A 15,994-nucleotide genomic window follows, 5' to 3' on the forward strand; every position below is an offset into this window, starting at 1 on the left:
GGGGGCCGCGGGCTCAGACGCAGGGCCACTGAGGTAGGAGCCAGATGCCCTTCGCCTCTCCAGGGCCAAGACGAGGGCCGGGCAGGGCAAAGCACTTTGGAGGAGGCCAGGGCTGGTAGAGCCCGCACAGAGGCGGGGGCTGCTCCTAAGTGCCGGCAGCGCCCCGCGACCCGGCTGTGGGAGCTGGCCATCCTCTAGCAGCTGGCCGTCCCCTAGCAGCTGGTTGTCCCCTAGCAGCTGGCCGCCCCCCTAGCAGCTGGCCGTCCCCTAGCAGCTGGCCGTCCCCTAGCAGCTGGCCGTCCCCTAGCAGCTGGTCGTCCCCCTAGCAGCTGGCCGCCCCCCTAGCAGCTGGCCGTCCCCTAGCAGCTGGCCGTCCCCTAGCAGCTGGTTGTCCCCTAGCAGCTGGTCGTCCCCCAGCAGCTGGTCGTCCCCCAGCAGCTGGTCGTCCCCTAGCAGCTGGTTGTCCCCTAGCAGCTGGTCGTCCCCCAGCAGCTGGTCGTCCCCCTAGCAGCTGGTCGTCCCCCTAGAGGCTGGCCGTCCCCTAGCAGCTGGTTGTCCCCTAGCAGCTGGCCGTCCCCCTAGCAGCTGGTTGTCCCCTAGCAGCTGGCCGTCCCCTAGCAGCTGGCCGCCCCCTAGCAGCTGGCCGTCCCCTAGCAGCTGGCCGTCCCCCTAGCAGCTGGCCGTCCCCCTAGCAGCTGGTCGTCCCCCTAGCAGCTGGCCGTCCCCTAGCAGCTGGTTGTCCCCTAGCAGCTGGCCGTCCCCCTAGCAGCTGGTTGTCCCCTAGCAGCTGGTCGTCCCCAGCAGCTGGTCGTCCCCCTAGCAGCTGGTCGTCCCCCTAGAGGCTGGCCGTCCCCTAGCAGCTGGTTGTCCCCTAGCAGCTGGCCGTCCCCCTAGCAGCTGGTCGTCCCCCTAGCAGCTGGCTGTCCCCTAGCAGCTGGTTGTCCCCTAGCAGCTGGCCGTCCCCCTAGCAGCTGGTTGTCCCCTAGCAGCTGGCCGTCCCCTAGCAGCTGGCCGCCTCCTCCAATGCTTGGGACGCGTCATGGGCCACAGAGACAATGCTGGTCCGAGCTCCCAGGGGTCACCGGCTGGGGCGCACTCGACCAGCTGAGCCCTGTGCCGCCTGCACCTGCCCGCACTTGCCAAGGGCCTGACTTTCTCGCTGCCTCTGCCTCTGCGGAGCCACTCAGATCGGTGCCTGGGGCTGTCCACGCCGAGGGCTCTGGTCCAGGAGGTCGCTCTGTCCCAGGGTCGCCATCATTCGTGAGGTTTCAGACAAGCTGCATGTGGTCCCAGCACGTCCTGAGGTCGGAAGGAGTCTCAGGAAGCCAGGCCTGGCGGGAAGGCTGGTGGCCCGCAGGCCGGCGGCACCTCCCTCTGGCACTGTCCCAAGTCCCAGGGCAGGTTCCGGGATCTGCGTCCTCGACCGGGACAGGAGCAGGAGGCAGAGGGGCATGTGCTCCCGTGCTCTGTTCAGGCTGCTGCCACTGATGGGGCGGGAGCCGTGGGCCGTGCCAGCCCTGGTGGCCATTCAAGTCTCCTGAGCCCAGGTGGCTGCCCAGCACCCAGACCACAGGGAGGCTGGTCCCACGGCGTTCCCCTCCCTGACTCCCTGTGGGCGGCCCAGAGCCAGTCCTCGTCCCAAGGCCCTCCCTGGGGCCCCCTGGACCCACAGGGTGTGGGGACCCCTGGGGAGCAGTGCCAGGGCCTCCCTGACGTGATGGGTGTTCTGTGGGCCGCAGCCCCCACGCCGCAAAGCTGGCTGGGTAAGGACGCTAATGGGCGCCAGGCCCTTCCAGGTCTAAGCCAAGCGCCGTCCCACCTGCCGTTTCCCTTTGCAGTCACCTCCTCTGGACACAGAACCAGCTGTCCCAGCGGGCGGAAGCCCATCTTACCGCAGGACCGTGCGTCCCCGCAGAGTGCCAGCTCCTCACACGCCATTTTACTTACTTTTTAAACTATATTTTTATTGACGTCAGAGAGGAAGGGAGAGGGAGAGAGAGAGAAGCATCAATGATGAGAGAGAACCATGGATCAGCTGCCTCCTGCACGCCCCACACGAGGGATCGAGCCCACAACCTGGGCCTGTGCCCTGACTGGGAATGGAACTGTGACCTCCTGGTTCATAGGTCGATGCTCATGCATTGAGCCACGCCGGCCGGGTGACATGCCATTTTTAAAGCACAGAAACAAGCTCCCTTTTCGGGCTGGATGACCAGGCGCAGGGCTATACTGTTCGCAGGAGGGTCCTAGGGTGCACTGCACATGCTCCCACTGGGGCCTGGCACCGGGGGCTTCCCCAGAAGGGCTGAGCGTGCCAGCGACCGCACACCCAGCAGCCAGGACCCTGAACTCAGGCTCTTCCCAAGCTTGCCCGCCCCCAGCCCACAGTTTCCTGAGCACCACGTGTGCCAGGCCCGTGCCCACACCGTACAAGGGGTGGACCTGCTGTGGACCTGCTTAGTGTCAAGCCCCCATAGCAGGTGCACAGCAGTTATACAGCAGGTATACAGCAGGCACATAGCAGGCGCACAATAGGCACACAGCAGGTATACAGCAGGCGCACAATAGGTACACAGCAGGCACACAGCAGTTATACAGCAGGCACACAGCAGTCATACAGCAGGCGCACAGCAGGTACACAGCTGGCGCATAGCAGGCGCACAGCAGGTATACAGCAGTCACACAACAGTTATATAGCAGGCGCATAGCAGGCGCACAGGAGGTATACAGCAGGTGCACAGCAGGCTGCCACAGGGCTGGGAACAGCGACCCCTTGGCTAGGAATGGGGCAGTGAGCAGCGGCTGTGGTTTCGCCTGGGAACACGTTGACACTCACAGGCAGGCCTTTAATAGGTCTCTTCTGAGGGTTCCCTCCACTCTGAAGTGGCCGCACAGTCCCTGAGCAGGTCTGCAGGGGCCGAGGGGGGCAGCAGGCACCCCCTCTCTTCCCTGAGTCCCAGCAGGGCACCGAGGCGGGGGCAGAGCCATGACGCCGGCAGGCTGGGTGAGGGGCCGGGGCAGACCTCGGGCCCATGGCCTCTGGGCTGTCACGGTGGGGGGTAGTCTCTCACGCGTGGGGCCACGGCTGAGCCTGCAAATTTGTCTTCACTCCTGGAAGGGGCCGGGGGTTGGGGCGGGGGGCAGGCCAAGCAGGGAGGCGGAGCCGCCGGGAGTGGCTCCGCTGAGGCAGGTTGGGGCAGGGCAGCCGGCTTTCCCACGGCTGCCACCAGCTGCAGGCCTGGGTGCCCCCACCAGCCTCCCCACCCGTGACAGGGACAGCGGCCTGGCTGCCGCCCCGCATGATCAGTCAGGTGACGCATCCCTGGGCTGTGCCCGGCCGCCCATGCTGTCTAGGGAAGCCCCGTAGGAACAGTGAGGCCCGCTGACTGGGGCCCTGGGCGCCTGCGGGGACTGCATGGGGGATGAGGACCCATGAGGTCCGCTGGGACCAGAGCTGGGTCACTGTCAAGGCCGGGCACCGCTCGATGCCCTGGTCCGAGAATGCTCTGGAATCCGCCTCCCCCTGCCCAGGTGTTGCCCTGTGCTCACAGCAGCCCTCCAGGCCCAGGAGCCCAGAGATCCCGCGTTACCCTTGGCAACATGCTGACGCAAATGCCAGCGGGCAGGTTGGGGGCTGTGGCTCCTCTGCTGGGCTGGGGGAGGGGGCTCTGCTGGGCTGGGGGAGGCGGAAACCAGGCCCCGGAGCCGAGTGGGGGTTGGAGAGCTCTGAGCTCCGAGTCTCGGGGCCCCCAGCCTCCTTTGGTTTCTGCAAATATCAGTGTGGCCTGTTCTTGGCTGCCTTGCCCTCCAAAGGGAGAAGGAGACGGCAGGGGTAGCAGCCCTGCCCAGGCCGAGGCGGCAGGCGGAGGGGGCAGGGGCGCAGCAGAGGCGTGGCGGCAGGACCGCGCTGCCTGCAGCCCTGGGAGAGGCAGGCTCTCCTCCTCCTCCTCCTCCTCCTCCTCCTCCTCCTCCTCCTCCTCCTCCTCCTCCTCCTCACGGCTCCCGGGCGGCTGGCCCACCGTGGCAGCGCAGCAGGAGGAATGGGGGCATTGTCTTTCTCAGCAGCCTGTTTGTTTTCCGTCCTGAGATATTGCTGGTGGAGCATGAAAGGTCAGAACCATTTGGAATCCAGTGAATTTCCAGCCTCGCTTGCTTGGGTTTCTCGAGAATTTCCTTTTCTGGTGAACAACCACCTCCTGGGCCTGCCGCCTGCGCTGCCTGCGAGGCCAGGGTGGTGGCGGAGGCCGTTGGCCCGGCTGCCAGCCCCTCCCGCTCGAAAGCGCCCTGAATGGCCCCGGAGCCCGGCCCCTCCGGGAGGCGACGAGGCTCACAGAACCCCACGGCCAGGCCCAGGCCGGCAGCCTCTGTTCTCACCCGGGGCTCCCACTGTGGCCTCCCGCGGGGGCAGGGCAGGGGAAGCCAGAGGCACGAGGCCCCCGGGGACGGCCTGTCCTCCTGGCTGTCCGCTCAGCCTGGCTGGGCAGCCACTCGCTCGCACAGGAGCTGCGCCCGCCCTGTGACGAGTGACCGCCATGGAGTGACCGCAATGGGGGGGGCGCAGGCACCGGCTGGGGTCAGGAGAGGCCTCCCAAGGGGGTGACACCTGGGATGAGACCTGGAGGGCGGGGCAGGAGGGCAGGTGCTGACGGCTGGAGAGAGCAGAGCACGTGGGAGAATGAAGCGCACACAGGCCAAAGCAGAGAGAGAGCGAGGCAGAGGGGAGGCGAGGATGGGCCGGCCGGAGCCAGGAGGGCCTCGGGCAGAAGGCCTGGCCCTGGGCCCGTGTGTGAGGACATGTGGGCCACCTCCTGGTTGGCAGAAAGCAGAGATGAAAGCCAAATCCCTCCGCAACACACGGGCCCAGCTGGGGCCCAGGCACCCTGCCGCCTGCGTCCTGGCACACCTGTGGACCCGGGCTCGGCGGGAGACGAGCCCGGCGCCCAGGGGCCTCGCCGCACCAGCCCGGAGATGACAGACGACAGCCTGAGCGCCGGTCCCCGAGGGCTGGGAGCACAGGCTATCGCCCGCCTCAGGACCATCAGAAAAGGACAAGCCGAGGAGCCGACCGCCGGAGTCGATGCGGCTGGAAGACCTTCGCCTCAGCCTCACAGCCTGGCCGGCCCCCAGCCCTCTGCCCTCAGCAATGCCCACAAGGGCCTGACCTGGCCTCGCTGGGTTGCCCCACAAGGCGCGGAGGTAGCGGCAGGCAGAAGAGGAAGGGCGGCTGGAACTCAAGACCACACGGCGCTGGGCGCAAGGCGGGCCTGTCCTGGGGACAGTGTCCTCGGCTCAGGCCCCTCCCACCAGCGACACCCCTGGGCACAGCTCCGGGGAGAACCCCAGGGGCATCGCGGGGCAGTGAGGAGGGCCCTGCCCGGCCTCCATGGCTGCCTGCAGCTGCTTCCCTTCTCCAGGAGGCCGGTCTCCTTGCGAACCCGCACACCCTCCTCCAGAACAGCACGCAGGTGCCCAGCACAGACCTCCTCGAGCGCAGGCCCAATGAGGACTTCCCAGCTGAGCTCGCACACATAGCTACCACCTGCCTTAACGAGACCGGGGAGGGAGCAAGCCACTGCCCTGGTCCCCCAGACCTGAAGGCCGGCCCCCATTTACCAGCGTGGTGGGGGGGTCCCCCATGAGCATCATCACCCCTGCCCTAGGTCCTACCCACACTGCCTCCCCCAGCCCCCGGCACCCCCAGCCCCACCACAAACCGCTCCTCGTGGACCCGTGTGCCTCATGCCCCACCCAGATCAAAGGCCTCCGGAGGGCAAATTCCGCGTCTGAGCTCAGTGCTCCTGCCTGGCCCAGAACCGCCGCTGCAGGGCGGGCGGGGGAGGCCTTGGCCATGGCCATCCCTCGTCTGGCCGCCTGGCCTCTGCCACCACCACTCCCGGGAGCCAGGGAGCCGGGCACCTCGCGCACTGGCCTCCTGCCTTGGTCCTCACAGCAGGTGTGACCCTGAGGTCCCACGGTGCCGGTGGAATCCCGTGCTCCACATCTACCCCAGCCACACACCTCACGGCAGCCACCTGGACCCCTCTGACGGCAGCCTCGACGCACCCCCCCCTTGGACACGCCCAGGACCCCCCGCTTCCCGGGAGGCGGCGGCGGGAAGAGAGGAAAAGCTGGCCGCTCACCGTCTGGTTGTCCTCGTACAGCTTCAGGTCGTAGCCGCTAAGCTCCACGCAGAAGATGATGGCCGTGACCCCCTCGAAGCAGTGGATCCACTTTTTGCGCTCGGACCGCTGCCCGCCCACGTCCACCATCTTGAAGGTGAGCTCCTTGAAGGTGAACTTGTTCTCCACGATGCCCGTGGTCATGTCCCGGGAGCGCAGGATGTCCTCCACGGTGGGGATGTAGTCGGGCGCGGCGATGCGCTCCAGGTCGTTCAGGTAGTAGGCCGCGTTGTCCTCCAGGTGGTACTCGTTGGAGCGGCCGAAGCAGGTCTGCGCGCCGGGGTCGGCCCACAGCCGCCGCATGACGCCCAGCAGCTCGGGCGTGATCTCGCCCTTGCTCTCGGCCGGGCCGGTCAGCGCGAACAGCTGCACGGCGTCGTAGGCGCGGTCGGGGTTGTGGAAGTCGATCTTGAGCGCGGCCAGGGCGCGGATGATGCGGGTGAGCGAGTCGATGGCGTTGTAGAGGATGAGCGGCTTGTACTCCTTGCAGGCCTCCAGGTTGAAGCCGCCGCTGTGGATGATCTTCATCTGCTTGACGATGGTGCTCTTGCCCGAGTTGCTGGTGCCCAGCAGGAGCAGCTTGATCTCGCGCCGCTGCCGCTGGCTCTCCGAGCGCAGGTGCCGGTCGATGCGCCGGGACCGACGTGCCGCCTCTTTCTCCTCCGAGCTTTGCCGACATCCCATGGTCTGGCAGCGGCGGCGGCGGGGACAGGAGCGCGGGACGGGTGCCTCTCCCTCTGCCCCGAGGGGCCGGGATGCTGAGACTCACTCGGGCGGTGTGCCCGCGGCCCTTGGGTGCTCAGTGCAGGTGGCGGGGCGAGGCCGGGCCCCGCTGCAGCCCCTGCCCCAGCGCCTCTTCTGCAGCTGGCATGGCGCTCCGGCTGCGGGAGGGGCGGGGCCCTCCCTCTAGCGACACTCCCCCGCCCCGGGCTGCCACCTGGCCTGAAGCACAGCAGTCATTTCCTGTCCTCCTGGTGGTGGGAAGCGGTCCGCTCGCCTCTGCCTAGGCTGTGGCAGTCTGGTCCCCGGTGGCTGTGGCGATGCTGCTGAGCGAGGCTGGAAGGCCTGCCGCCAGGGCCTCGGCCGCGGGTTCTCCCTGCGGCCCCCCTGCCTCGGGCATCTGCCCTTCACCTGCCGATACAGAGAACAGTGTGAGTCTCCTCCCATGGAGTAGTGGGGGAGGGGGGCCCCTCAGGGGAAGCAGTGACTAAGCCCCTCCCTGGAGCACCACCCAGTTTGTTGAAGCCGGTGCTCAAGGAAAGAGGGCCCATCGCTCCGCCAGCTGCCAGCGTGGGTCCGTGGTTGAGCGTCGACCCAGGAACCAGGAGGTCTCAGTTCGATTCCCAGTCAGGGCACAAGTCCTGGTTGCAGGCTCCGTCCCCAGTGTGGGGTGTGCAGGAGGCAGCCGATCCATGATTCTCTCTCATTGTTGATGTTTCTCTCTCTCTCCCTCTCCCTTCCTCTCTGAAATCAATAAAAATATAAAAAAGAAAAAGCGGTGAGGCCCTTACCTAACACCATAAACAAAAATTGGCCAAGTGGGTCGAAGCCTTTAGAACGCGTCAGGCAAACGTTGGATGGGCGGTGATTTCTTGGCCATGACACCAAAGACACGGGCAACAAAAGGAGACAATCGACGAGTTGGACTTCATGAAAATTAAAAAATCCTGTGCATCAACACACAGTATCAATGGGGAGGAAACATGTGCCAGGCATGTATTTGCTGAGGGGTGAATTCTAGCATATACAGAAAACCCCAAAAACTCAACAACAAAAACTAAGTCAAAAGCAGGCAAAGACATTACACAGGCATTTCTCCAAAGAAGACAAGCAAGTGGCCGGTAACTGCATGAACACGCCCCACATCAGTAACCTCCAGGGCAATGCCAATCAAACCCCCATGAGACGCCCTCACGCCCTCCGACGGCCACTGTCAACACAGCAGACGTAATGCAGCTGGTGAGGGTGCGCGGGACTCAGGACTCGGCGCGCTGTTGGTGGGAACGGAACACGGGGTAGCTGCTGTGGAAAACAGCGTGGAGGTTCCTCAAAAAATTAAAAATAGAACTAGCAGATGTGCTCCAGCAATTCCCCTTCTGGGTACAGACCCAAAGGGACTGCCATCAGGTCCGGGAGAGATCTGTATGCGCCCTTTGGACGCAGCGGCGTTCACAGCAGCCGAGATGCAGAAGCAACTGACGGATGGACGGACACGCAACCTGGGGCCCATCCTTCCGAGGAAATAACACTCGGCCTTAACAAAGGGGGGGAATCTGACGCAGGCTACGCATGGATGAACCTCGAGGACAGCCGCCAAGTGAAGCAAGCCCGTCACAAAAGGACGGACGCTGCACGGTTCCACGCACACGAGGTGCCCGGAGGCACGGAGTTCACAGCGACAGAAAGCGGGATGGGGGGGGCGGGGAGCTGTTTAACCGGACGGGGTTTCAGTCTGGGAAGATGAGCAAGTTCTGAAGATGGATGGCGGTGAGGGTTGCGCAACACTATGAATGTACTTAGTCCTTCTCAGCTGTACACTGAAACGCGGTCAAAATGGTAAATTTTATGTGATGTGTATTTTATCACCAAAAAATGTTTTGTTGGAGACCTACCAAAAAAAAAAAAAAAAAAAAAAAAAAAAAAAAAGGCGAAGGCCACGTGTGTGGGAGAAAGAGGCGGCGGGTGACGGCCCTGGCTTCCCCGAGCGGAGGCCTGTCCGGCCCGCATTGTCCACATTGTGCGCGGCGGGGTGCCAAGCCCCGTGGGGGGCGACCCTTGCCCTTCCAGGCTAGGTCCAGAGCCGCCCTGTCCGAGGAGGCCTGGCTGTGCTTTGAGAGCATGTGCCCCACGGCCTGGTGGCCGCGGGCTGGGCTCCGAGAATCAGGTCCTGACCAGTGCACACCGGTAGCCGCAGGGCAACTTAGGAGGAAAGGGGAGATGGTGGCCGTGGTGGCCGCTGTCTGCGACCAGCCTGCCATCTGCTCGGGGCAGCACCCAGTCACAGCTGAGGTGGTCCCCTCGCTGGGGACACCCTCTTGCTTCAGACCCCCAGACTCACACGCTGGGGGCCCACACGGGGCTCTTCCGGCAGCTCTGCGGCTCAGCTGCCATGGGAGTGGCATGGGGCGGGGGCGGGACCTTCCATTGTCCCTGCTACGTACTGGGCCAGGGATCTGAGCGTGGCACATGGGCAGGTCGGAGGTCACAGCTGACCGAAGCAGACAAAGACCTGTGCCCGAGTTTCCAAGGGTGAGGGGGGCAGGAGTCAGAGCGAAGGCGGCACATGAACTGTGATGGGGGAAGGCACCACGATCCGAGGGCCGGGGAGGGTGCGAGGCGGCAGGGCTGGAGAGGCGGGCTCGCCTCCCGACAGGTGATGGTGAGAGGTGACCGTGGGCAGGAGGGCAGGGAGGGGGACCTGCCTGTGCCAGGGCCTCCGGGTGAGACTGTGCCCGACAGGGAGGTTAGGGAGGGGGACCTGCCTGTGCCAGGGCCTCTGGGTGGGACTGTGCCCGGCAGGAGGGCAGGGAGCAGGCGGGCGCCGGGGCTGGAGGAGCCGGCAGGGGGTCACGGTGGACGTAGGCTTCTCCTCTGCGCGGGGCAGCCAGGCCGGAGCAAGGTGTGTGCCCTGCAGACGGGACTGAACAGCTTTTTGGAGCAGGGAGGCTCCTGCACGAAGCTGTTGGGGAGGGGCGGCGGGTGGGGAGCGCTGGGGGAGGTGAGCTCACGGGCTGCGCAGTGGAGTTAGGGCTCAGGGCGCCCGGGGAGGGGACCTGGGAGGAGGCGGCGGGGGTACCACGTGGGCTCATGCGGATGCGTGGACCCGCCGGGGCTCCCAGCAGCTGGGGCTCCTCTGCCCGTGGCTCTTGAACTCCCCGGAGGCTCCTCACAGGCCTCCCTCAGTCGCCCACCCAGCTGCCTGTGCTCCTAGAGGCTGCCAGGGGTGACCCCCAAACCGACAGCCCCCGCCGCACACCCCACCCCGGGGCCGCTGGGGTTGGTTAAACACCTGGGGTCACACGGGCAGGAGGAAGCGAGCGCCACAGGCACCAAACGGGGACCTTCTCCTCCGGGAAAGGCCTGAGAGAGAAGCAAGCATGGCCTCCCTCCGGGGAGCTGGGTGCCGCTCACAGCGGGGCCTCGGGGCCCTCATGGGGTTTGGTGGCTGCCCAGCCCTTGGGGTGCCAAAGGGCGCTCAGGGAACCGGGGTCCAGGCCACGCGAGGGGGACCCCGGGCAGAGGCAGCGGGGTGGGGCCGAGGGCTCCGGGCCCTGGTGCAGTGCTGCACCCCTGCCCTCACTCTGGCCAGAGCCACCCCTTCTCTCAGGAAAGGGCCCCACCCCGCCCTACGGTGCCCCTGCTGCTCAGTTCCACGGGCCTGTCCCCCGGGCACCCTCGCTGCTTCTCCCAGCGCTCAGCCACCCAGCCACAGGCGCAGCGGGCACCCGGCCCCAGGCCTCCACCTCAGATCCCGCGGGCAATCAACCCACCCACCACCGGCGTCTGCCCCTCTCCCTGCCCTCTGGGAACTGAGCCCGGGCGCAGGCTCTGCTGGGGCTCGGGGGACAGGGGTGGAGGGACCGAGTCTGGGCATCCTGGGTCCGTGAGGCCATTTCTGATCAGAGCGGCGCCTGGAGATGAGGGAGCAGGCGAGGCGGGCTGACTAGAAGGCGGGGGGACGGGACGTTCCGGGGAAGTGAGGCCCCCCTCCCCCTCCATTCTGCTCCCTGGTTGCCGCTCTCCTTCCTTCTGAGCCAGTCGCTGTGAAAGATGTGAGGACAGATGGATGGGCACCGAGACAGCGGGCCGCTCTCAGGCTCCCAGCATCCCTGCTGCGCGCATGACCTCGCGTGACCTCGCCCCCCCCCCCCCCCCCCGGGCCACCAGGGCCCGTGGCTGAGGACCCACTGTGGCAACCACTCCCAAGCCCTTGGCACCCCTGGGACTCTGGGACTCCTCCCTGTGCCCGCCCTCCCCACGACGCCCCAGTCCATTCACCCTCCTCCCCAAGGCCAGGCAAGGCCCTGAGGGCCCCAAGAACTGTGTGGCCTATTGTGCTTTCGACACCTGCCCCCAGCGGATGGCTCCTCCTCCCACCTTCTCAGTCTCACTAGGGGGCGGGGTCCTCTTGAGCCCTCCTCCTGCCCACCCCTCCTCTCCCCCTCCCACCATCCGCACAGCCCTCCCTGCCCCCTCCCTTCCCAGTTAGCTCGTGCCCCGCCCCAAACCCCATCCTGCCCACTCCCCATCCTGCAGACAATAAGACCGGTCCGGGGGCGGGGTGGGGGGGTGGGGGTGGGCACGCAGGACCGTGCAGAGCATCGTAGAAATGGCGGTATTTCTTATCGCTAATAGTTCACGTTAACCTGAGACAGAGGCGTGCTCGCATCTGCCCGTTTTGGGAGCCAGGACCGCCTCTCAGAGCTGTTACCCCACAGCCACCAGGTGTGACGGACAGCGACATTCTCACAGGGGTGAGGTGGCAAAGTGACCGGGACGGCGCGTAGCTGTCACGACTCCCCGCCCCCACTCGCACGCGGCCTTGCCCACACCAACCCCACCACGGCCCCACGGAGGCTTTCGGAGCCGCCGCGTGTCCACGGCAGCCCTTCCCGTGCTCACATGGCACCGCTTACAGGACGCTCCGGGACAATCACAATGACACGCCACGACGCACACAGGTGTGGGCACACACCACTGCCAAAGGGGAGGGGCCGGAGGGCGCGGCGCGGACGCCCGCTGTCCTGGGACAGTCACCTGCAGGGTCGCGGCCTGTGCGCCACGGGAGAAGGCGGCACCCACTCGCCCAGCGAGCGCTGGGGACAGGGGCAGAGGGCTTCTGAGCGCCAGGATTTCTGTAAGGCTTGTATTTATTTTTAATATTTTTATTGATGTCAGAGAGGCAGGGAGAGGGAGAGAGAAACACCAATGATGAGAGAGGATCATGGATCAGCTGCCTCCTGCACGCCCCACACTGGGATCGAGCCCGCAACCCCGGCAAGTGCCCCGACCGGGAATCCAACCGTGACCTCCTGATTCATAGGTTGACACTCAACCACTGAGCCACGCTGGCCGGGCTCTGTGAGGCTTGTAGATGGCTCTGCATTGATCAGTTTCTGCCAATATTGGGAAAAGCCGTAGCTTGTGCATATGAGACGCTACTGCCTGCGCCAGCGGAAAGGGGCCTGGGGACACGTGACGGTGTGTGGGTTCTTTGCAGCCGCTCACGGCCACCAGGGCCCTGGCCACTGGGTCATCCAGGCCCCAACCTGCACGCCTGGCCTGGTACTAAACCTAGAGCAGATCCCCTGAAAGCAGCCCACTGCCTCTCCCGCCTTCTTTTAGAGCCAGAGTCCGAGTAGATGGGAGAAGGACCAGGCCATGTGGGCAGCGTCCCAGCCGCAGACAGGCCCCAGTGGACGGCTCTGCCTGGGCGAGGCAGCCTCAGCCCTGGGTGCTGCTGCAGATGCCGGGAGGCTCCCTGTGGCCCCCACAGTCCCCAGGCTCTGGGTGCCTCAGCCCTGGGTGCTGCTGCAGATGCCGGGAGGCTCCCTGTGGCCCCCACAGTCCGAGGCTCTAGGTGCCCTCCACCCCGTGCCCACAGCCGCCAAGGCTGCCCAGACGAGCGTGATAGCATCGCCTGGGAACACTGACTCAGGAGGAAACCAGGCCAGGAGGAAAGAGAGAAAGAAAGCAAGCAGAGGTTCCGCGTCCAAGGGGCGGGGGGCACCCTGCACAGGAGGTGCGCCTCCGCTACGGCCAATGGAGGACCCCTGCCTGGGGGGGAGGGGGACCTGGCTCCCCAGTTTCCATAGCGAAGGTGCTCGTGGTGTCCACCAGGCCCTGCACTGGGCGGGGCCTCTGCTTTAACCAGATGGGCACGGCAGATGTGCGCCACCTCTCGCCGGATATGGCCCGGCCCCAGCCCCCAGCCCCAGCCCCCAGCCCCCAGCCCCGGCCCTCGGCCTCCAGCCCCCAGCCAGGGTGTCCTTCATCTGGCAAACCCGTTAGGGCTGAGCTTCGGTTGCTGCCACTGAATGCGTGCCCTACCCCCACCCCGAGGCCCGTTCAAGAGCCCCGCCCTCACCCTTCCCGCCCAGCTCCAGCCTCCTCTGCCAGGGACACTGCCCCCCCCCCGCCCCCCAGCCTGGGCTGCAGCTCCCCTTGGGCTCCAGTCCTGGCCGCCACAGTGGCTGCACCTTTCACACCTGCTCGGTCCTCCACCCCTCGTCCTGCCCCGGGAGAGCCCGGAATAGCCAGCAAGAGAAGGCTGACACCCCTGGAGACTGAGGCCCCATAGTGCCCGAGACCAGCCCTGGCCCCCAGAGCTGGAGCAGAGATGGTGCGTGCGGCGAGGCTGCCGGGGTTCCTGGAAGAGGCGGGTGGTGTTGGGGTACCAGGGGGCCCCTCCTCCCCGCCACAGGCAGGGCAGGGCAGGGCGGGGACGGGCCTGTGTGTGTGGTGCTATCACAGAGAGAATCGATGCTTGGCACTGGCCCAGTGTTTAAGGGAAATGAATAGATTTTGGCTGAGGACAAAGAGAGTTTGATTAATCAGAAATTGGATAATGGAGGCAACACTCTATTTTTCTTCCCAGCATTTTATCGAGAAATATGTTTGCACAGCACATCGGAAGTAACGGAAGGCTGTGAGCAGGGTGGGGGGAGGGGGGCGGCCACGCTGGAGCCCAGCCCAGCCCGGGGACAGGGCTACCGAAGCCACACGCACTGACAGGGACGGGCAGCAGGCCAGCTGGTGGTCACCTCATGGGGCCACAGGAAGCCAGAGGGGATAGATTGGGCAGGCCAGAGGTCACACACAACTGGGGCAGCTGGGGTCAGAGGTTGTGCCACAAAGAGGTGGGCAGGGGAGGGGCAGGCACACAGCCAGGTCCTTAGTCAGCTCAGTGGTGGATGGCCTCAGAGCCGGTTCCTCATGTGGAGACGGCTCCATCCCCAGCCTGGCACCCTCCCCGCCGCTCCACCCTGCCCATGGCCTTCTTGGTCACCCCCTCCCTCCTCCTGTGCTGTCCCCTCTTACGACACCGAGAGCCTAAGCCGCACAGGTTAGGGGATCAGGTTTCTGTGGGCATCTGGTCTCCCGACTGATCCCGCAGGCGCCTCTGTGCGGGGCAGAGCTGGGCCCAGGCTCCCTCCCTCACCCCGGGCACAGAGGCTGCCCCGGGAAGAGACACTTAACAATAACCCGCGTTGCCAGTCAGACTCATGATGCCGCCGGGGAGCACAGAGGAGGACGTCGGGTCCTCCCCTAACCTGGGGTCAGGGTGCGTGTCCTGAAAGATGGGCCAGGTAAAGGGAGATGAAGGATGAGTGGAAACTGCTGGACAAGGCTGAGGGCGTGGCAGGGGTGGCCAGTCCCGGGCGACACCCCCAAAGCCTGCCTCCCGGGCGAGCACCCCCAAAGCCTGCCTCCCGGGCGAGTACCCCCAAAGCCTGCCTCCCGGGCGAGCATCCCCAAAGCCTGCCTCTCGTGCGAGCACCCCCAAAGCCTGCCTCGGGTACCTCCTGCAGACAGGGCTCAGCGACCACGACTGCTCTCCTTGAGCCACAGCACAGCCGCAGACCCTTCTCCACGCTGTGCACTGGGCAGCCGCCTGGGAGTCGGTATAAGAAGCGAAAACCGTCTGCACCCTTGACCGGGACCAATGGAAAGAGGAGGACGCTGAGGTCCGGAGAGTGGAGAGGACGATGCGCCAGCGCCAGCGGCACAGGCGGGGCCGGGACTAGAACCCAGGGCTCCCGACTGTCCATCCAGCGCCCTGTCCCCCGCACTGAGCGGCCCGGCCGAGCTGCTCTTGGGCGCAGGGGCCACCGGGAAAGGCCATCCCCCCATCACAGGCTCCCGTGGGCACCGGTCCTTTCCCCGCCAGGATCTTCTTTTCCATGGGCGTGCCTCTATACGTCCCCACTCTGTGGATCCCCGAGTCTGGCCAAGGCCCCACCAAGTCAGTCCATGTCACCGAGGGGCCAGGCGTCAGCCCGAGGCATCCAATCTCGGATGCCGGGACCTGGGCCTGTGGTACCAGCGTGAGAACCCGTCGGGCAGGCCGCCTGCCTCTGGCTCAGGAGTGAACCCATCGGGCAGCCCGCCTGCCTCTGGCTCAGGGGTGAACCCGTCGGGCAGGCAGCCTGCCTCTGGCTCAGGGGTGAACCCGTCGGGCAGCCCGCCTGCCTCTGGCTCAGGGGTGAACCCGTCGGGCAGCCCGCCTGCCTCTGGCTCAGGGGTGAACCCGTCGGGCAGCCCGCCTGCCTCTGGCTCAGGGGTGAACCCGTCGGGCAGGCCGCCTGCCTCTGGCTCAGGGGTGAACCCGTCGGGCAGGCCGCCTGCCTCTGGCTCAGGGGTGAACCTGTCGGGCAGCCCGCCTGCCTCTGGCTCAGGAGTGAACCCGTCGGGCAGGCCACCTGAGGGAGGGGGCCACCCGGACTGCTGCACCTTGCCCGGAGCCCCGTCGGTCACCCACTCGGGAAAGCCCCTGTCTCCCCAGGTCTCCGTCTCCTTAACTGGGAGGAGAGCTGGCTGTGGAGGGTAAAGTGAGCTTCTGTGTCCCCCAGCCCCACCGAAAGGCACCTGCCCCCCGTGACCCAGCAGTCCACTGCGCCCCGAGAACGCCTGGGCCTGCACTTGGGCTCTGGGGGACGGTGCACTGGAGTCCTCTCTCCTCCACTCAACTCGGCCGTGACCTCCGGACTCAGGGGCAGGCCTCGGGGGGAGGTCAGCCCCCACCCCGCCAGGGCTGGGGGTGCTCAGTGGGCAGGGTCCCTTCCTGGAGGGTCTGCTCCGACCACCACCCAGGA

The 15,994-nt window shown here is 66.0% G+C and overlaps 2 protein-coding genes across 2 annotated transcripts in view; one reads left to right on the forward strand and one right to left on the reverse strand.

Annotated features, from left to right (window-relative positions):
• RSPH14 (radial spoke head 14 homolog) overlaps positions 1-15,994 on the forward strand; it is a 48,559-nt gene that overhangs the window by 19,032 nt on the left and 13,533 nt on the right. The window lies entirely within an intron of this gene.
• GNAZ (G protein subunit alpha z) overlaps positions 1-15,994 on the reverse strand; it is a 34,432-nt gene that overhangs the window by 12,670 nt on the left and 5,768 nt on the right. The window contains exon 2 of the mRNA XM_036307424.1: positions 6,141-7,310. Within this exon, the coding sequence (XP_036163317.1) occupies positions 6,141-6,863 (723 nt within the window). The 5' untranslated portion in view covers positions 6,864-7,310. The remainder of the gene's footprint in view (positions 1-6,140; positions 7,311-15,994) is intronic.

The sequence above is a fragment of the Myotis myotis genome, unplaced genomic scaffold, assembly GCF_014108235.1.
Source record: "Myotis myotis isolate mMyoMyo1 unplaced genomic scaffold, mMyoMyo1.p scaffold_m19_p_47, whole genome shotgun sequence".
Classification (NCBI taxonomy): Eukaryota; Metazoa; Chordata; class Mammalia; order Chiroptera; family Vespertilionidae; genus Myotis; species Myotis myotis.